This window comes from Ictalurus punctatus, chromosome 5 (assembly GCF_001660625.3).
Source record: "Ictalurus punctatus breed USDA103 chromosome 5, Coco_2.0, whole genome shotgun sequence".
Taxonomy (NCBI): domain Eukaryota; kingdom Metazoa; phylum Chordata; class Actinopteri; order Siluriformes; family Ictaluridae; genus Ictalurus; species Ictalurus punctatus.
The window spans coordinates 17,796,689-17,820,017 of NC_030420.2; the positions used below are offsets into that span (position 1 = coordinate 17,796,689).

The 23,329-nt window shown below is 37.3% G+C and overlaps 1 protein-coding gene across 2 annotated transcripts in view; it reads right to left on the bottom strand.

Moving 5' to 3' along the window:
- The window catches only part of igsf9b (immunoglobulin superfamily, member 9b), a 58,865-nt gene extending 36,915 nt beyond the window's left edge, over positions 1-21,950 (bottom strand). For both annotated transcript variants that reach the window (XM_017468498.3, XM_017468497.3), the window contains exons 1-3: positions 21,306-21,950; positions 13,293-13,382; positions 10,070-10,276 (exon numbers count right to left, since the gene is read on the bottom strand). In XM_017468498.3, the coding sequence (XP_017323987.1) occupies positions 10,070-10,276; positions 13,293-13,353 (268 nt within the window). In that variant the 5' untranslated portion in view covers positions 13,354-13,382; positions 21,306-21,950. The remainder of the gene's footprint in view (positions 1-10,069; positions 10,277-13,292; positions 13,383-21,305) is intronic.
- Between the last annotated feature and the right edge of the window lie 1,379 nt (positions 21,951-23,329).

The following is a 23,329-nucleotide window of genomic DNA, read 5'->3' on the forward strand; positions in this document are numbered from 1 at the left end:
CCCATTGTGTGTTTGTGTATTTTGTTGTATAATGTCCACAGCACACTAAGACCAGCAAAAGCATTTTATTATATAGTAGACTTTTATATAAACTTCAACATGCCCCTACTAACCATGAGATGATAAAACAAACCAAGACTATTACTGTACAATAAAAGTTTATAGGCTCCTGAGTGGCACAAAAAATGTTTATCCTATTGTTAGAAAATAATAAGAATTTGATTCTGAACAATGCCACAGCCATCCGTGACCAGGAGTCCAAGACAGCAAACTTGGCCCTATATACCCTAGGTGTGAGGGATGGCATTACACTCTCCTGTCAATCAGAGCAGCATTAACCAATTGTGGGCATCTGTGAGCTTGTATGTGGAAGTGGGTAGTTAGTGCTTCATGACATTCATTCTTGACAATAATCTTATTCATTTATTTCAGCCTTTTTCACTCAAAAAATATAGCACAGTATAACACAATATACAGAGACCTAAGGCACATTATCCTCCACAGACTGCCCCTGGTAGAAAACTCTGACAATCAAGCAATCTTATAACCTCAGTTTCTATTATACATTGACTCTGAATTACCCTTATCCCCAGACCCATTTCTCTGTGTAAATGTTTATGTTCTCACTGGGGTTAGATGCTGCATGATAAAAGCTCTACTCCCATCCCCCTAAAGCAGTTTAACAGAGGCATCTCTTAAAAGGAGTGCCTGTTTATGTTCTAATAAATATGGGTGCCAGATCGAGAAGGTGGTTATTAAAAGAGCAGGGAGAGGGGCAAACATTTACAGATGTCACAGCAGGTGAAGCTGCTGAAGCATGGGCGGGATTTGCTCTTATCTCTCATCTGAGCTCCTCCCGGCTCATACCATTTCCTCCCTGTTTTATTTATAAACAGCAGTAAAGATTACTCTGAGCAGACTATAATTAGAAATGCCAAAATAGTCTTAAAAGTGTCAAAGTTCCTAACTGATCCCTGAAAAACTGCACAGAACTGCCACAAAAAGGTTAAAAGTCTGCCAAGTAAAATTAAGACAAGAATAAGCATAAACCTGTATACACACATAAATACTTATACATGCACAAAGGAACTGACTGAGCCCTTTTGAACTGGTGTACAGGGAATACTAGTGTCACAATATTGATTTAGAGACGGATGCAAATGCAGAATCTCAGTGAAACATTTAATAGGGATGAACCAAAATGAGAATTCTTGGCCGAAGCTGAAACTGAATAGAATGAAAAACTTGGTGGAAGGCCGAATACCGAACACGTTTTTTTTTTGCGTTTTTTCCATGTATTTTTTCATTTTTTTCACCATTGCATAAATTAAATAGTCAAAATGTGCTTTTTACTATTTTGCCTTGCTTTTCAAAGAAAAAAATCTATTACAAAAACTACAATTTCAAAATATTTATTTAACACTGAACATTTTTTCTTCATTCCAGCAGGCATAGGCTACCAACAAGGCACAATATAACTTTAAATAAATAAATTAGTAAAATAAAAATATTTTTATCTGGTCATCTTTGAGCCCCCCTTGAATAGCCTATGTTAGGCCTATAACTGACTGCTGAAAGAATGTAACACTCTGAAGCCTACAACAAAAAAGGGTATTAAAAAGTGAATTGACAAGTGCAAAAAATGGTTCTATTCGGTTATATACGGCTGATTATATTCGGGATACATACCGCTCGCGTCCCTGTACACCTCGCGGAGTATTATAGTAGATATAGTATAGGTAGATACGTTGTTAATGTTATGTTCCCTTAAATAAATACGTCTTTACCTGCTTCCATACTCTACTCCCTTATGTCTCGCGATGTGACAGAATACTCCGGAACAGAAACAAAACAAACGCATGTGTCCACAGTAAACAATGTCACGGTTGTCAACATCCAAAGAGCATGCGCTGGTGCACGTAGCTCGTGCATGCGCGCACCCCCGGAAGTGGAGGTCGTGAAATTTGCGCATCTCACTCTGGTTGCTAGGCTATCTGGCGCGTTGTCAAACACGTCATTGTTCGGTCAAATTTATTCGGTCAAATTTATTTTTTTTTAGCTGTTTTCAGCCAAATTATTTCGGTTGCCAAACATTCGGTGCATCCCTAACATTTAAGAAAGTATCAAACAAAACACCATACAAGACTTACATAAAACGAGGACAAGTGTAATATGATATATATATATATATATATATATATATATATATATATATATATATATATATATATATATATATAGAGGGACAGAACAAACAACGCAAGACAACAGTACAGTGCTGAACGTCATTATATATATTAGGGATGTCACGGTACCAAAAATCTAGTAGTTGGTACCAATACCACCAGAAATGCACGATACTCGATAACAAAGTGATACCATGGTGTGGTATAAAAATAAAATGAAAAAAATGACATTAGAAACTCTCCTGGACTACATCCTCCTCTGGCTGATACTGGCAAAGAGAGAAAGAGAGAGAGAGAGAGAGAGAGAGAGAGAGAGAGAGAGAGAGAGAGAGAGAGAGAGAGAGAGAGAGAGAGAGAGAGGGAAATTAGTTATCAAACACTTTCTGACAATGAGGCTACAGTGGAGGTGCAGCACTCCTAAACGCACGTGCACGCACACACATGAGCACACACACACACGCAGACCTTATACTCTGAATGCAAGCATTAGTTTAAATTCACTGATATGGTGGCAGGCCAAAAAGATTTATTAAAAGCATGAACATTTGAATAATTATTAGTGACATTAGGCTACATTTAGCTGACAGGACACGGGCTGAATGGCGATGCATGGTGGCCCATTAGGAGGTAGTTTATAACAGTGAGTTTTAAAGTGGGGGCTGCAGCCTCCTTGGGGCCTCAACAGTTTGGTGTGAAAGATAAATAAATACATGATTTTATATACATACATACATACATACACACACACACACACACACACACATACATATACATATACATATACATATATATATATATATATATATACATACATATATATATATATATATGCATTACTATAACATTTTATATATATATATATATATATATATATATATATATATATATATATATATGTTATACAGTCAATTCCTAATGTAATGTAATGTAAAGATGTAATTATTAATAAAAAAAGGGGGATCTATTCAGAAGTCTGTATTTTAATGTGTTATAAAGACATCTTGCAAAAGGGGGGCCTCGGTCAAATGTTAATGCCATTTGGGGGGCCTTGCCCTGGAAAAGTTTGAGAACCCCTGGTTTATAACACTGCAATGTGTTAGCGTCGTTAACAAATAACTGTTTATAGCAAACATTACATGGAGCATAACGTTAGCTGGTTTCACGGCTACAATGCCAGCTGCCTCAAACAAACATAATATACGGACTGTCTTTCAGGTGCTTCGTCAAATTTGAGGTGTTTCCTCGCGTTTGAAATGAATGATAGCATCAGTTGCACACCGGCTTCACAGCATCAATTATATGTTTGTTGTCATCCGCCTCAAATGCGAAGTATTTCCATATGCCATACTACCTTTCCTCTCAATGAGTCGCGGTGGAGCTAAACTTCTGTAGTTTTCCCGTGTGCTTATAGTTGTTGTTCTTTTTCTTCACCACTTGTGGACCGACTAAAACACTTGTGCGTATTTGCTGCCCCCATCAAGTCCGGAAGAATTGCAACCTTGGTACCTCCATTAGAATTGGTTCCAACGGTACTCCAGAAAAACAAGTACCATCACGTTTTAAGAATATTGGTACTGACTTGGTACCGAAGTATCGGTTCTCGTGACATCAATAATATATGCACACCAGTGCTGATGAGACAAACGTGAAACAGGTGATGTGATGTGACATGGTGCCGTGGCTGATGGGAAATGTAGTTTCTAGTCCTTTACCGACATTACATGAAATTACATTTTGAAATACAGAAAGGGGGGCTTCTTTAATACATTTAACAATTTAATTCAGGTTCACTACACACAAAAGTGAGTATAAATCTGCATACAGTAAATACACACATACAAGATAACTGAATGTGCAATATCCTCAGTCCTGGCTACACATGCACCAACTACTGTAGTGGGAATATAAACCTATTGGACACTTAACCCTTTCCTGCTGTGGTGTGGCCGTCCATCAATGGGCGGAGAATGAGGCTCCTCACCACCCTGCTTAATTCTCAGGTTACCATAGTGATGGACCCAGGGGCGGGGAGTTTGGATTTGAATTCATTTGCTGCAGAAAGACAACAGGGCAAAAGGACTGGGAGGAAGGCAGGCTCACGAGGCGGGTAGTGTTTGTGGCTGTGTGCTTTTTTTTTAATGACGTGTGGGATAGAAAAGGCTGTGTTTTGATTTAAACTGGCTAAAGGATCTTGACAAATAAGGTTGAAAGGAAAAAGAGGGTGCATAAGGGAATGTGTGTGTGAGTGTGCGAGAGAGAGAGAGAGAGAAAGAAGGAAAGAAAGAAAGATCTGCCCTTAGCTGACAAATGGCTGTTTGGGTATTTTTTTTGCTTTGAGCACATTTGTCTGTTAAGCATTTCAAATCAAGAAAATATCCTCTGCTAATTCAAAACAAATAAATATGGGCACGTATCAATATTTCCAGATTGAATATTTACAAATTTTATCATATGCTAATAAGTGCATAAAAATAAAACTACAATACTAAACTGCAATAACAGTGATGAAATTCCTTAAGAGGTTTAAGTGGGAACCTCTGGATCAATAAATCCTCCAAGATCAATGTGCACTCAGTGACGTCTGACCTCTCTGTCCCCGCAATTTTTCTCCAGACACATCCATCAGTCTGCACACTGTTTTACTGGCATGATGGCCAGGTCATCCAGGCCTGACGAATCAAAGCACAAGAATCTCAGACAAAGACAATGAGATGGGGCTTTGCCTTCCTTCTCAGCAACTATCTGTTACATTGCTTTTCATGCATTCTGTATTTTCTATTCCCTTTTTACTTGATATTTTTCTCTTCATTACTCTACTTCCTACTCATAAATTCACTAATTTCTTTTTCTTTTTTTTTACCATTAAGGTCTTATACCATGCAATATCTTTCTTTTAACACTGTTATTTTCTGTCTTTTTATACTTTTTATTACTGTCACTTTCACCTGTTTGCATTTTCTCTTTCCTCTCCTTGTTATTCCATTTTCACTCACCTATTTATTTTTCCACCCACATATAACATGATATCTCCCCCGATCATTATTATGAAATTTCAGTATGAAATTTAATACGAATACACAGTTAAGGGTGTAGATTAGCGGATGTAAGGGGCCCTTACTTAGACGGCCGCATAAACCCCCAAGATGATTCGGCATACATGCATTTTTTTTCTAATCAAAATTAAGTACCAAAAGCTGTTTCCATAAATAACTGACAATTATTTCTTGATGATTAGATATACTCTGTGTATAAATTTTTGCTCAAATACACATTGTATCACTTGTGAGTGGTGAAGACTACTATAAGCTATTAAGTTTCCCTTTGTTTTGTTATCCTTATTGATCCAATTTTTGTCTGCAGGGAGTGGACTGTAAATGTGTTTGTTATATCTGTGGGGTCTTCCTGATACATAAAATAAAGCCCCTACATGGTGGAGTCCTGTCCCTACACAGCAATCTATGGAAAACGATGGATCATTGTGTAAAGGTGGCTTGGAGCCTCGTTTTTCTTTGTTCAACCCTGTGTGAGTTGTGGCCTAGTTGCATTTTGGGATATGTTTGGATTTGAATGAAACAAAACATCTAGGGACCCCCCCCCCCCCAAAAAAAAAAAAAAAAAAAAACCTTAGCGCCTCCCCTCATCTTTCTGCTTTGCTTCAAAATCAGAAAGCCCCAATCCTCTACTGCTCGGTACTAATCAGTTAAACCCTCCCATGAATGGCTCTTTGTCATGAGATAGATTACAGTGAACGCTCTCACTGTCTCACTGCACCAGTAAACAGGCTAAGGCTAGGAAGTACATGGCTAATAGCAGAACATTGCTCACAGACATAGATCAACATGCCTAACCTTTACAGTTTTTTCCTTGACTACAAGACAGTTCTTCAAACAGTGAACATAACCATCAAACACTTAATTATGCAAAACAGTGCAAGTCCACTGCAAACTAAAACACTGCTTTCTTCTCAGGTCATCTTTTGATTAAATAAGGCATTCAGCCATAATCATACAAGTACATGATAAAACATATTTATCAGACAGTTACAAAGCACTACTGAAGTTTTTTTTTCAACATATAATTTTTTTTTTTTTTTGAATAGTACAGGTAACATTTTACAATTCTTTAATCATGTTTGCCAGTTTTCATGCATTTTAAATATAACTGTTTGTGTAATACCTATCTGGCTAAAGTAACTACAAGAAATCCAGCTTTTCTTCCACAAAAATCACAGGGACAGTTATTGGTTTCTTTCATATGCTTTCCATCTACAGCATTACAGAAGCATTAGAAAAGAAGAATATGGTAGAAGACACACTATTAGGAAACATAGATATATGTTTACCATCCACTTTTACATCAGTGCTGAATAATGGAATGGTAAAAGTAAATTAGGTGTGTGAAGATAAACTTTATAAATTTGTTCCAGTGTTGTGGAAATTGGCACACACACTTTTGTGAATTGTGTGAAAACTGTCAAAAATTCACTCTAGCTTTTGAGAAATATGGGTTTATAAGTGGCTACAAAATTGTTTTCAAAACATAGATACTTGGTTTTAGGTGTTTTGCATGTCACTTCTGGGAAATAATGTGAATGAAGTTTTCAAATTTGTGTTAGAGTTTAATTTAATTATTAGTGCTTCAGTTAGCTGTGTTTAATAGTTTGAGTGTACTGACCTCACTTTGGAGAAATGTGTTACTTAAATTGATTAAAAAACCAAAAACAAACCTGCATTACTCAAACGACAAGCTTCATTTATAACCATTTAAAGGTCTCTAAACAACAGTCAGTAATCTGATATGACCATGTGACTCCAGAATATAACTATGTCTTGAGTATTCACAAGGTAGTAAATGATTGCCAAGTTTCAGCCTAGATTTCAAGGCAGTGAAAATAGTCAGTTCCTCATTCATATTAGTTAGTTCCTTAGGCAATATGCTATTTCTTACCACACATTAATAAGTGGACTTATTTTGCTCTTAAACCACTGACAATTCAGATCAAGTGTGTATTTAAACAGAGGCCAAGATATCCAGAAAGCCAAGCTTCTGAGCCTGGGAAAACCTTAATGACTGCCATGGTCACCCATGAGTAGTTTCACACACAGAAACTGTGCCATTCCCTCTCCGATTGCATTCCCAGGTACAGATCCTCCCCATGGAGGTAAGACCAAGCACAGTGAGCTCAAACACAATAGCAGTCTAGTCTAGTTACTCCATCCTCTGGCTAACAATCTATTTGGTCCAGTTTGAACAGTATAATAGGTCTGAATAGTCTGTCTCAGTCACTTCTATGTGTTGATTAAACACATGGTAAACAATCTGTGAATTTTTTTAAGTAAGGTGAAAGAATGGTAGAGTCCATGAAAGGTGCAAAGTTTTTTTAAGTAAAAAAAATTGAGGAATTGAAGAATTTAGCCACAAATGACTGGGTAGTGAGGGGTGGGTGGGACTGAGAAGGACTATTCTTTCAAGGATTTATAACCTGGTCTATACAAGAGCAGTCTTTTCATGTTCTGTGGTATGGCAGACACTCAAGACTTTGGAGGAATGGTACCATGCCTCAACTTAAGACAAAGCAGTGAAAATCACAAACGGTTTAGTGGGGAAACAAAGTTGTTGACTTCTCAATACATTTAACTGGCCTTTAAAAGGCAAGGGACTAAAAAGGGAACAAATGGTGCAAAAGAAAAAAAAAGAGAAAAAGGTTAAAACCACAAAGTTATAGAGACCTGGCCTGACAGAATTACACTCCCCACCCCTTACAGGGGGCCTTGTCCTTCATTTCCTTTGTGCTGGGGGGCATTTGATCTACCTTTGCTTAGGATAACAGACTTTGACAGTGGAACATAGGCTAAGCATCCAGGGAAGGGCTACAACTTAAAGAAATGCACATTTTCACCCATGAAAATCACATGATTTCTATATATTACTTCTGACCCTGGAAAAACCTTAATGACTGCCATGATATTAAGGCAAAGTTGCACAATAATCAGTACTAGAATTGTTACTTATATACCAGGGTGTTTAAGTATTAAACTTATGAAGTAAACTTGCACTTACCTGTATTAAAACAGAAACAAAATTTTAAACACTGCATCTCTTTTTTGTATCTTTTTGGATCCTGTGGTATAGCTCTCTTCATCTGGTCTCTCTAGTCATCACAGCAGTGCCATGACATGATCAGTAGCCAAGGCACCTGGTTTCTGACTAGTGCAATGCAATTAGCCCTTATGCTAGTCCGAGACTCACCTGAGAGCTTATCAGGTAGCCCACGGGATATTTTTTTTATTTGGCTCAGGTTTTGTCAAGCAGAAATGGCATATGGCAAATACTGAAATAATTTAATAGCTTTTGGCCCTGAATCTGTTTTATTATTAAAACTGTCTGTGTTGAAAATCACTGATAATTTTATTATCATATAACAATAACTGCTTAACCTACTGTATTGTCAGGGTAATATTGCATTTTTGTAATTAGTTGCCTGTTATGTTGTTCTGCAACTGATCTCTTAACTGGAAAAACCGAATTATGGCATTGCCTTTTCACAGAGGGGAATTTATGACATTGCTTCAAATATATCCAAAATGAGAAATCTTAAAACATTGTCTTTACTCTGCTTCCTGTAGTGCCCACTTCCTATTTCACTGCACCTTCCTAATTCAATTCAGAAGTAGTATTGATATTTGGACACTTGCATGATAACCATATTGTGCCTCATTTCCTTGCTCATTATTTAAGTGTTGCTGACAGATCTGAATTGACGTTATATCAGCTGCTCTCCCTAAAGGGGTTGTATGAGTGATAGCACAGAGCACGGGTGCAGGCCAGGCAGAGCCCCATCTGTGCCATGGCCCACTGGGGAAACAAGGAAATTATCATTTTCTCTCTGATCAAAACCTGCTCAGATGAAATAAAAGCCCATCAATGTAAACAGCATTAACCTAGATGAACCAAGGCTTATGATAGGAGTTTACTGAAGTAGAAGAAGTGGTGAGGGTTATTGTCAGGGAGCCAAAGGGAGGAAAGCCTCTGGGAGTTAATGACAGATGTTTGTCTTTTGTTCTTCATGAGACAATGCCTGATTATCATTTCTGGATTAAGAAGTGTATTATGTCCTGTGCTTCATCATTTCATGTTTGTAGCAAAAAGAAATCCTTCTCTTAGTGAGTCAGACATACAGGATCAAAATACTAACCCAGACAGCAGTGGCCCAATATATCCCCCCCAAACTGCTAACCCCATGCTGCTTAATCCAGAGCCCTCTGAAGACCCACCTCCCCCACAGGCTACACATATCGTAACCCTCCTGTACTGCATCCAGAAAAGCTTTTCCCTCCTCCCCTCCTTCCCTTCCCTTCCCTTCTAGTGCCATCTCTCCCACACACAGACACACTCAGTGTAATTACAGGGCACTTGGGCTGGATCACCTATTTGATGATATTATTTCCATGATCAAATCCATATACACATACACCCAACAACATACACATAAACACACACACCCATGCACACACTATCATCAAGAAAACAAGTTGTCTTTTCATTGAAGTAGTTGTCTTGGGGAAGAAATCCCTAAATGAAAGCATCCAAAAGGCCTTCAAAGCTAATGTAAAAGGTGTTTTTATCCTGAGTTACCTTGGAACCTTTATAGTGTCTACACATCTTTCACTAAACAAGCACTATCATGCTCTACAGAAGAGATAAGGGGATCTCTTTTCAGCACGCTTCTACTGTTGATTTCAACCCTGCCATAATCCATCTTATAATACAAATAAACTAAACACCTTTGTGCTATACACATTGAATTGCAACTTTACTTACTTTAATGACTTCTTTAGATATGAGGATCTAAAAGGTGGGGCACAAATGAAGTAATAACTCACCTTTATAATTTGGGTGCACACGTGGCGTGTAGTCTCCAAATTTTATAAGAATGGGGACGTTGTAGCCCAGCCGCACCCACTCAACCACGTGCAGAGGGAATAGATTGGGAGTCATGACCCCATCTGATGAAGAGGTGAGGGTGCAGCCCAGTTCTACAGTCCCCCCTACTCTTCCTTTCACCACTGTTTCAGCACTTAATGAGGGATCTGTGATAAGACAAACACAGACACACACACACACACACACACACACACACACACACACACACACACACACAACCTCAGCCTGCATGTTCAAACATCCATACAAACCTGAGAACAAGCTACACGCTTCTCCCCTCAGATCCATAGTAAGAGGCATTAAAATGCTGAAAGTCTTGTTTATCAACCAGGCCTTTACAGGGGAGGTTTGTAGACCCCATGCTTCATGCTGATAAATTGCAATCTTATTTCAGCCAGCTGTTAACCTTGTCATCTTTCACCTGTTGCCAGAGGTCCTTCACTTTGTCTAGAACTGAGATTAGAACTAATCTCTCAAAGATGATGCTCTCTGTTAAAGCGAGAGATCAGCATGGCCCACCACACACCCCCTCCTCAGACTGCTGTAAACACATGGCCTGTGACCTATCAACATACTGCTCCCCCCTGGCACAGACAATGAGCCCTGCATTGACTAAAGGGGAGAGCCTAAATCCCAGACTGATCAAAATTCAGATTTGCATAATATATTTTTTGTGGCCAGATTTGGGCCCTAAACACATTCTTGCTCTGTCTCATGTTCCTCCCCCATTATGGTTTGGTACAATGCTGGCTGATCCCGCATAGAATATTTATGTTAAATTGGTTCAGCTGAATCCACAGACCACAGCCTTTCCTGGTTTATTATGATTACCGACACTCCTGTTAAGTGTTAAATTCTGATATCCAAATATGATTCGAAATTAAAAATAGGAAAGGGTGGCAATCAAGGAGGGCAAACAAGGAAAAATAGAATTAGCATCCAGACAAAGGGGATGGAGGAATAAATAATGATATGAGGAAAGAAAAGTTGGAGAAACTACAGTGGGCTCCAAAAGTCTTAGTCTACTAGTGAAAATTCTTTTCTAATTTAATATGACAATTTTTATTACAAATTATATTATTGATGACAACAACCTGAGTAAAAAGTAGAATTGCTGAAATATTTACATGAATTTAAGAATTTCTTAGTATTTGGTATGTCCCCTTTTTGCTTTAATGACAGTGTGCACTCGAGCTGCCGTGGAGTTCAAAAGTTTGTGCAAAACCTTATGATCCATTTTAGATCAAATCCATTGGAGTGTCGTCTGAACACATGTTTCAGTAGAAGAGATCAGGCATAAGGAAAATACATGTACATTTAAACAGGGTTCTAGAAATAAAGCTGAATCTTGAATATTAAATATTCAAGATATTGAACGTTTATTTCCTTTTTTTCAATATTTCAAACTTCTAAAACCTTCTGTTATTTAAATTTTTTATTATATTATGGATTATTTAATTGAAAATGTTAATAAAAAAAATTCCCCACTGTAAGTGGTGAAACAGAATAGGGGACAAAGATGAGATAAGGAATGTAAACCAAGATAAGTGGGTAACACTGTGAAATAGAATATTTGGGAGTAGAGAAAAGTAATGTATAGTGACGGGTAATGCACTATAGTAGAGCAGTAGGAAGTGCTTGAGTAAAATTAGCAAAACAAAACAAAAAGATGTATAGAGTACCGGGCCTGTTACAATAACTAATTTGATTGGATGAAATATTGTCCCAGAAATAATTGCAATAAACAATATTATTTTAAGACAATTTTTTGCCACCGATATAACGATAATATAATGGCATAGTTTTTGTCTTCTGACAAAAATATCCTTTAAATTTAGTCAATATTTTGTTGTCATTTTTATTAATTTTAGTCAATTTTACTCTGACTAAAACGGCATCAACTATTAGTCAACGGCATTTTAGTTGATGAGAAAATGCAAAAATTAAACCAAACATTCACACATTTTATATATTAACTTAAACACATATCAACAAAAACATGTGAAAACTGCCCTTGTTGTGAAAACCTGGTCTCCTGAAATAAGAGCATTACAATGAGTACACTACTGTAATACAATATTGTGAATTCTTTATGCTTTAGTTAGTCATTATCCATGTTCTAGTGCATTGTTACGGAAAGAGTGTATTCATAAGGTGACTTACCCGTTCTACCTAGCGCCTTCAAGTTCAACTGTGCATTCGCGTCATTTTGTAAAGAAGGAAGTGGTCATGTTAGATTTATCTTGTGTATATGTCTGATTAATCTCATATGTGTATAGGATACGTTTGGGTGAGTTAATTAACCTGCTAGTAAAGTGTTTCAGTTTACTGCTGTTTATTCTCTGTTCAGCTTCAGCTCATGCATCTTAAGCAGCTCAGTCCCTGAAATTATTAACTATGGCTAGATTATTTGAAACACTAAACCTATTCTTTCTGGATTTTTCTTCTTCAAAAAACTTGTTAATGTATCTTGCGTGTCATTTTTCCAACAGTATGTTTTAAATAAAACTGTGTTTAATAAAATACTGTGCTTGTGTAGCGATTGCTACACGTCTTAAATTCAAAAGCAGTTTTTGCATTTGAATGCGCATTTTTATCTTAAATTTAACAAGTATTTGAAATTTGGATTTTAATTTGACAGCCCTAGAGCAGACGCGAGGCCAGAAGCAGTGCGAGTGGCTAAAAAACTTGCCGTCGAGTGTTGTGTGCAGAAGCCATCAGCATGTAGCGTGTTTAGATCTGGTTTTGTTTTCTTTTTCGTGTATTTTGGATTATCCTTGTTTTTGCTGTTTGCTGATCACCTTGCCTGTGCTCTGTTTACTGATTTTGATTCATGATTTGGATTGGTCTGCCTGCCTCTCAAATAAAACGCTTAAACTGCATTTGCATCTGTCTCTACTTGCCAAACATGACATGCTGATATTCATTCTTATGTAAACAAACAAGCATGTAAACACAATGGGCATTATCGAGGTCAGCAAAAATGATCGAGGTCATGTCCATATATCGTATGATAAGTCGATAACGTAATTACCATGACAGGCCTATAGAGTACAGCACATTATAACAAAGTAGGGAAAAGAACAATAGAGTACAATAGCATAAAGAACATTACATTAGAACATAGAAGACAATATTAAATTACAAATTCACAGTACTTACTTGTAAGATAGAGGAAGGAAGCAAATGTGACACAGAGAAGCAAGATTTTCTTCTGTCCCATGGCAAGCGCTCACACACCATCACACATTTCTGTGAAACAGAGAAACATACACAAATATTGGATCACTGTTTTCTTTGGCAATACTACAGTTATCATAAGGTAAAAGTAAAGTCTTTATGATCTGAAGCTGAATTATATGCAACCGTGTAGCACCATTCATTTATAGTGAGTGGGTGCATCACGTGATTCAAACTATAATGTAAGACAATGGTGAAACAATGATCAAATACAAGTTATTTAAACCACAACAATAAATAGTTGTCATTTTTGCCAGTCACACATCTCCCATAACAAGAGTTTGGCAGTCAGTATGAAAATCATACTAAGTGCATGCATTCTTTCATTAAACATTCATCCTGACATTACAGTGAACTGTCTGAGCTGTGGTTTGGAACAGTTCAATGGTTAAATATTCCTTTAAAGAACAGCCAGATATGGGTTTAATGCTTTCATTATATCATTTTACACGTAAACTTACAAATTATTTGAAGCACAGTATACATTATAGAAGATCTGGTAGCAGATCAAAACCAACAGATCAAGGTGGAAAAATGGAGCACTACAATCATGTGATGGTAACACAGCTAAATCTCTACATCAGTCCACCACACAAATAGGCAATACTCAGACAGATCTGGCCGGCTGTTGGTTTGATAGCAGATAATTTATTAAGTGGCCTGGGTAAATGGAGATCAGAACTAGAAATATGAGTTGACTAAACATTATCAAATTAAGCAGACTCTATGTGTAGACATGATTCTACATATCATCACCCTCAACATGCTGGGTTTCCTGTGCTTCCCTACTTAAAAAGTCTGAGCAATTTTAGTCTGAATCTAGAATACTTTACAGGAATTAAGTCTGTGCTGCATAGTGCTGATGAGAACCTGTATTCCAAGCAGCCGTGAAATGCTTTATGTACTTGTGTATAGACAAAGCCACATGGCATGTATATTTCACAATATCATTTTCATAATAAACTCACAAATAGCAAACTTTCAAAATAAGGAAGGACACATTCAAATCTCTATAGCCTTCTTTTGCAGCTAAGATATAGTGCATGGCCTGCTCAGTGGAAAGGCAGATTCCTTGGCTGAGTAATATAATCCAGAACAACCACAGGTTTGATACAGCCCTTAGTACTCCACTGCCACACATTCTGAAATGGTATTTATCAGCTGAGAACAAACATTATATCAATATCTTGGCAACAGAATGTTTTATATGTGCCATATGGGCCATTTATATGTATTATTTGATTGAATTATATTTCACTCTCTAGAATTACAACAATTCTAGAGAGGGTCAATATAAGAAAGGTGTTTTTTTATATAAAGACATATACAACTGTAGGATACATTTCTGGAGGGCTAGTTGATACATATTATTATGAGACAAAGAATGCTGTTAAAGTTAAATAATGTGTGAGAAAGGTAGGGATGACGTGCAACATGAACTAGAAATGGTATGTACACTGTGGTCATATTTCCACAATGAGGTTTTTTTTAATTGTGTGAATTGCTGTCATTGCTTATTTTGTATAGACTGTTGTATATATGAAACTTAATGCCCATATTTTGGCCCATATTGCATGCAACTGCATGATTCAAATCGAAACAAGGCTACTGTGCAGCAGCACATTTGAGAGGAAAATTAATTTCCATCTGGAGATGAAGACCTAACTCACTATTCAGACAACTGAAGAAATCAAATTGTTCGTTAAAATATCAGACAATGTTCACAAGGCAATATACAACAATATACAGGGCAATATGCTTGTTCAATCACATAATATATTTAACTTTTGACTATTGTAACTGATAAGTTATGATATTGGCTGCAATACCTGATACATTTGTAACTGGGAGCTCACCATTTAGCTGCTGTGCTCGTGACCTGAATTTGTGAGTACAAATCCAAGACAACACTGTTGGACCCCTGAACCTAATGCCCCTAACCCACAAATATCCAGCTCCATGATTATCAGTTTGTGTTCACTTGTTAGTTCCTTCACGTAAATCATAAATTTTGTAACCACTTTATAGCGGTCAGGGTCATAGTGGATCCAGAGCCTATTCCAGGCACAATGTATGCACGTCCCATCATTCCCACGCTAGATGGTACGCCAGTCCATTGCAAGGCACTATGCACACAGATATCTGCGCACTCATTCATGCCCAGGGAAGATTTAGAGTAGCCAGTAAGAGACCCTGGAGAAAACCCACATGGACAGGAAGAGAATGTGAAACTCCACACAGATAGTAACCCAAAGTCAGGATTGAACAAGAGACCCTGGAGCTGCGAACTTCCTGCTTTGGATAAATGCAACACCAAATGAATTTGTTCAAAGGCTCTTAATTGAATGTTGGTGTGTATTTTAACTTCCTCACAGAATATGTTTCTAAGAAAGGGATGTAATCCAGAAGTAGTCCAAAGAAACACTGCCAAAGAAATCCTACTCTAATGCAGGTAAAACCTGGTTTAATGATTAACTGATGGGTCAAAAATGGGTGTCATAGAGAATGCAAAAAAACAAAACAAAAAAACACAAAAATGTGTAAAGCACAGGATTCTCTGGACAGAAACTGAAAACCACTGTTTTAAGTAAATGGAGCAGTAGGGCTTCGTGTCTCTCTCTGTGTCCCGTCAGCAGGCTGGTTGTAGAACAAGGGTGCCTTGTGACAGGCTTTTGGAAAGAGGTGTCAGCCATGAACATGCAGAGAAGGGAGACAGGAGAAGGGAGAGAAACTCCAAATACAAATAAGGCCACTAATGAGCTTATATTGTGGCCTCTGTTGACATTTAAAGTTCCATTGGTCAAATAAATATACATGTTATATTATAGGATTAATGTAATGATACAAAATGGACAATTGAAGTACCCTGAAGGAACCTTTGTATATTCTTTGTCCAGGATGACATACCACTTGCTTAAAGTTTAACCTTTTAATTAAAGGACTGGCAAATTAAATCATGCCAAATGGTCACATCTCTTTAGAGAGTAAGTTCGGAAATATTTCCCCAACAGTCATGCTAAACACAAGCCAATGCAATTTTTTTTTATCATTCAGTAGCCAGATTGATGTTACAGGCTGAAGTGTTTCTTAAGTTACACAAGGACCTGGAGGACCACTTACTGGCTGATGTGAAACAGATGGCTGTGGAAAGTTATAAGGTGATGAACAGTTCTATGGTAGTGATCTTAGCCCAGTGGCCACACATGGCATCCAGCTTTGCTTAGCTATGAACATGACATTCATATAATACTGTAAAAAATAACTATGTAACCAAATACAGTTTTGTCACCATATACAGCTTTTTATCCGCATGTAATGTATAATATGAATGAGTTTGTCCCATTAGACTAACAGTATCAGTTCTTGACAGAGATTCTACAGTTTGCTAGATTGTCTATATTTGAGGCTCATCCACTCCTGCTGCTCAGTCTTGCTAAGCTAAATGTATTAAATACTGATAATACTTGTATCAGTACTATGCTGTCAAACAAATATTAGTCAGCAATCACTGCTAGCTTCACTGAGTTTGTTTCGATCCATTTGACAGATGGCATGCTTTCCTTAATTTTTATAGGTAACCTTAAAAGTTTGTTGTCCTTACTCCTCAGCAAACATAAGCTGTGATCATAAATAAATGGATATGTGAAACCGGATCTGTCATTTTATTTTCATCATTCACAAGTGGTTGGTTTATCTCATATCAGGTGGTGTTGCATGAGATGCATTTAGTGGCTCCATGAATGTGATTGACTTTGGTGCTTTGCTCTGTGAGAGTAGATATAAGTACCCTTGTGGTGTATTATTTGGCTACAAAATGGGCAATAATAGTTCCTCTGCCTGTAGAGACCTGATAACGAGAGTTTGTTGGATTAAAGGTTCATTCAACAATGAGGATGGCATGCACTTGCATGTACAGGATAAGCTACCCAATGCAGTGTAATATTTCTGCAGGCATGCACATAGAGTGTCAGAGTGCAAAATTAGAAGTGAATATGACTTAAATGTCTTCATAATACATATATGGCAATTGCTTACCATCCTACAGAGTGCACTCAAATGTACACATCACAACAGGTATACACCTAAAACCATTGCGAAACACTTACTGTAAATGCAAGGTGTAAGAATGGTAGTGGGAGGAATACTCAGCAACCATATAAAAAGGTGAATACCAATGGTGCGGTATGTGCCTGTTCACCTCATATACCTGTGAGTTACAAAGAATAGCATCAAGAACATGTGCGCATGAAGCTGCATGTAGTCATGTAGAATATGCTGTTAGTAAAAACAAGCTAATAACTTGCAAGATATGGATAAAGAAAATACAGCAATATAATATCTGAATCAGTCAACTCATAATAATTACTGATGGTTGTTGTTCTCTCGCCCATGTAAAGACAATGTTGCAAATCATCTTATGTGTTTTGACATACAGGTGCATCTCAAAAATTAGAATATCATGGAAGTTAATTTTCTTCTGTAATTTAATTCAAAAAGTGGAACTTTCATATATTCTAGATTCATTACACATAAAGTGAAATATTTCCAGCCTTTTTTTGTTTTAATCTTGATGGTTATGGCTTATGGGTCATGGAAATCAAAAATCCAGTATCTCAAAATATTATAAAAAAAGAATTTATAATACAGAACTGTCGACCTGAGAAAAGCTCTAATCAGATAATTAACTCGAAACACCTGCAAAGGTTTCCTGAGCCTTTAATCTTTCAGTCTGGTTCATTCAGTACACACAACCACTATCATGGGGAAGATGAAAGTAAATTTTGCATTTCATTTGGAAATCAAGGTCGCAGAGTCTGGAGGAAGAGTGGAGAGGCACAGAATCCAAGTTGCTTGAAGTCCAGTGTAAAGTTTCCACAGTCAGTGATGATTTGGGGTGCCATGTCATCTGCTGGTGTTGATCCACTGTGTTTTCTCAAGTTGAGACTCAAACGAGCATCTAACAGGAGATTTTAGAGAACTTCATGCTTCCATTTGCTGACAAGCTTTATGGAGATGCTGATTTCCTTTTCCTGCAGGACTTGGCACCTGCCCACAGTGCCAAAACTACTAGTAACTGGTTTGCTGACCGTGGTTTTACTGTGATTGGCCAGCCAACTCGCCTGACCTGAACCCCATAGAGAATCTATGAGAGACACCAGATCCAAAAAAACAGATGAGCTGAAGGCCGCTATCAAAGCAACCTGGGTTTCCATAACACCTGAGCAGTGCCACAGGCTGATTGCATCCATGCCACGCCACATTGATGCAGTAATATGTGCAAAAGGGGCCCCGACCAAGTATTGAGTGCATAAATTAATATACTCTTCAAAACGTCAACATTTCTGTATTATAAATTCTTTACTCTAATATTATGAGATACTGGATTTTTGATTTCCATGAGCTGTAAGCCGTAATCATCCAGATTAAAACAAAAAAAAAAGGCTTGAAATTTTTCACTTTATGTGTAAAGAATCTAGAATATATGTAAGTTCCACTTTTTGAGTTAAATTATGGGAAAAAATTTACTTTTCCACGGTATTCTAATTTTTTGAGATGCACCTGTAAGCCTTTCATACGTTCTCCACCACTGCTTCATAATATATTCATGCAATGCTTATAAATGTGTTATAAAGGCACTATGTAACCTATGGGACCTTTCAAATAAGGAGTTAATTTTATGTATGGGTTTTAATCTAGGCTGCAGTTATACAGATAAATGATATACCATTTTACTTTTCTCTGGCTTCATGTGATTTTTACATGGTGCTATCGGCGCATGCCATTTTGATGATGTTAGAACAGAGAATTTCCACATTATCTGTGATTAGCAGTTGTAACTGGATGTCCTTATTGAAACTATACACCTGCTTTTATGAAACATGACTGTTTTAATCGCGTTTACTACTATGATTATGATGTTGATGATGATGATGAAGAAATAAACACTAGTATGACCATGCTTATCCCCTGTTTCTTTTGCACTTCTATTTACTTGTGCTATGGAAATGGGACATGGTTCATTGATTTATAGTGATATAGTAACTCCTTAAGTTAAAGCCCTGAGATGTCAAAAGGAAAATGCAATTAATACCCTCTGATGTCAACATAGTGTCCTAAAGTTCATTTGGTCTATACATACATGGTCTATATATCATTTGGTATCTAACATACCCAAGATAAGTTGGTACATCATATTTGCAAGATCTCTGGGTTATTAAAAAACAGGTGGCACCAATCTGTTAGTTAATGGGTTAATGGCCTTACTGTGCAATGACCTTACTGAGCACCACAATGTTATGGATTAATATTTTAAAATCACAGAATATCAAAAAGAACCTTTTAATTTCAAGGTCTCAGATTATTTCAAGGTTTGATCATTCAAATTCTAAAGTAACAGTACATTCAGAAGCTTTACTGTCAAATCCATCTAGCAGTAATTGTTCAATAGTGAAGCAAATGGTCTTGTGCCTCCCTCACACTTTAACTCTCAACCCAAGGTCATGTGTAGAAGTGTTTCTGAAACAAAGCCAGGGAACTCACACAATGTTCCCTTACTTTTCTGATCATTCTCGCTTCTTACTTCTAAGTGAAATAGAAACAGTTTTTTTTTTTTTTTAACCAAATGCTTTTACTGTGTAGGAACAAGAATTACTATCCAGAGAAGAAACAGGTGTTAGTTAATGGCAGCTCCTCAACAAACTAGTGGTTCATGCGGCTCCAATATGACAACATGACAGACATTTGTTCAATGAGAATAACAGAAAAAAAGCAAAATGTGATGTTTTGCTTTCGGCACACCCAGGGAGATCTTTTACCACAGGTCTTGAGACAAAGCAACCTGGACTTTGGCAACAGTGGCAACCCTCATACTGATTAATCAGTTCATATTTCTAAAGCTATTTTAACCTGTGCAAAACCAGTATTGACCAGGACAGAGTATATACACAGGGCAGTGTATAGCACATGTGTAACTAGAGCAGAAAACAGGGAAAGGACTAAGTTTCATTAACTGTCTGCTTCATTGATGATTAAACAAATATTTGAATACACACATTTATAAACCTGTCTCAAGCTGTAACAAATATATTCAATAATAAGATGCAGTCCAAGAGGCAAAAAGGGCAAGGTAAGTATAATTATATTAGTGTTGAAAATGACAAGTGTATTATAAGTGACTATGCAGGTACTTATTATTTACTATATGTTTATAATAGCCCACTGACAGAACTCACAGTATGGGAACCACAGGCCTATAAACAAACTACTGTGTAAGTTCTGTGTATAGTGGATCTGACTGAATAAGATAACATGGCTGTTTGTCAAGTCACGTCAAAGGATATAGACCAAGAAACATTACATGAGTAAGATGAGACATATCATACACTGTGTAGTCCCAGGGCTCTTACCATAAAACATACATGCTGTTAACACTGGTAAATATAGAAGGTATACATGTGTTTCACTTGCTTTAGATATACATTTATGGCATTTGGCAGACACTTTTATGCAGATTGACTTACATTTATCTAATTTATACAACTGAGCTTTTATGTTTATTAAGGGCCTTTCTCATGGGCCCAGCAGTGGCAATATGTTAGCACACATGGCATAACATTACCACGGTCAAACACACGGTCTAACAAAACCACGCGGTCTAACGTAACCACACGGTCTTAAACAACCACATGGGGGTGTGTGGCAATTCCGTATAAAAGGCACTCCATCCTAAACTCGGTGTGTTGGATGGAATACGGCCAGCATTTGGAAGATGATTATAGTTTTCTAAGGCTAATATATCGCCAACAATGTGTTCTTAATTAAAATGCACATCACGTGTGCATTAACTGACATACTACAAATGACGCATGCCGATAACAGGCGTACACAATATACAGCATTTTCAGTAGCTTCCGTGTAAATGGTATGTATCTTTACCTGAGGCTCTACACCTTCTGTGATACATCACTCCATAGAAGTTTTCCTTTTTCGTATACCCAAGAGAAGTTCCTTCCGAATATGTCCTGGTCAGTATAGTTAAAAAAAAATATATATATATAATAAAAACAAATGTTTGTTTGAAGGTAGATAGAGGTGTTTCTTGACCCTCCTCATGCAAACTGAGCTGAGATAACGCGTGGCTCTGTTTTCTCTGAGCTTTACATTATCGCCCGTATCAGGTGCCGAATTGAATAAGGTGTTGCTGTAGAACCATTAGAATTTTTTTTTTACACAGAGGGAAAACAGATTTTCTTCACAGGAATTGCCCGAGGCAATGCTTTTCCTCTCCCTTTGACCGGAGCGAGTTAGGGCTTCGTGTACAGGACCTTACCTGCTGACACAGGTTGTCCAAATGCGCAACGCTAAACGCAACTCGCTACATGCTACACAAGCGCGCACTCTCGCTTCAACTCCCCCTTTTCTTTTCGGTTTAAAGTAGACTAAAATCACTGAAGCCTCCTGAAAACCCGTGGTCGACCAGCTGAAGAACGGATATAGCTGCTTTAAAAAAAGTTTACTACACGAGATATAGAAGCCATGTGAAATGAAATGAACAGCGTCTACTTTGTGCTGTTCCTCCCCCCTCCCCCTCTTACTCCTCCTCCTCCTCCTCACCATTCTCCTCCCTTCCATTCTTCCCTGTATCCTTCCCTCTACACCCCCCTCCCCCGTGCGGGGGACTGATGTAAACTATATAGTAACAATCTCACCCATTGTTTCTGACTGTAACCGTCAACCCCCTCCCCCCTTACCTAATTTACTCTTTTCTTTCTAGAGATTCTGTATCAATAAACTTTTGTACTACTTCTGTTGCCTCGTTTAGTCTAATACCTTAGTCCAATTTATACAAGAAACCGGGAAACGAAAGGATACAAATATGGGGTTAGAATGGTTTCAATTCCAAATAAATAGATTACGATCCACAAATAGATGTAGTGAGATTCACAAAAATTAAACAAATTCACAAATGCATTGAATGAGATCCACAAATATGAAGCCTGGTATACACTCGACGCGTCTGCAACCGCGCGAGGGAGCGTTGTAACTGGCATTTATTGCAACTTGCCTTATTGTAACTTGCATTTACTTTTAACTTGCCCTTATTGTAACTTGCATTTATTGCAACCTGCCTTTATTGTAACTTGCATTTATTGTAACTTGCCCTTATTGTAACTTGCATTTATAGCAACCTGTCTTTATTTAACTTGTATTTATTGCAACCTGCCTTTACTGTAACTTGAATTTATTGCAACTTGTATTTATTGCAACCTGCCTTTATTGTAACTGGCATTTATTGCAACCTGCCTTTATTGTAACTTGCATTTATTGTAAATTGCCGTGGCGCCGGATCCGGAAATTAATGACTTGGTGGCGACTCTTGCCAAAAGGTACGGTTGTACAGACGTCTCTATGATCCATCCATGTGGGACCATAGAGATGGCACAAAATTCATGGAAAGGTTTTTAAAAATAGTGATTTAGATTTGCTTTGTACATACTGTTGAAAGAATAAAGCCAAAGCTGAAAGTTTTTTTTGTGGCAGAACCATGTTTTCTTCACAAATAAACAGTCACTACACTACACCGTCATACAGTGAACAAACCTCATTCTTTTGTCTTTATACATAGAGACATTTACATGGATGGGTGAACATACAGAGTGATCATTCTGTAATATCTTTCTTTTGTCTCTATACATAAAGATACATAATAATCACCTGATTGTGTAAATGTGAGAAATGACCTTTGCAGGAAGCTCCCACTTTTTGCTTATGTCTGTAATTGCTAACATTCATAAAATGAGCCTACAACAAATAATAAGTCAATTTAATGAAAGTAATGGTCCATGTTTAATAAAAGTTTTAATGAAATGAATAAAAATTTGAGGTTCAATTTAGTTTTATACATGTTCTCATAATTACAGCTAGGCCTGTATTTTGTTGTAATGTGACAAGTGATAATC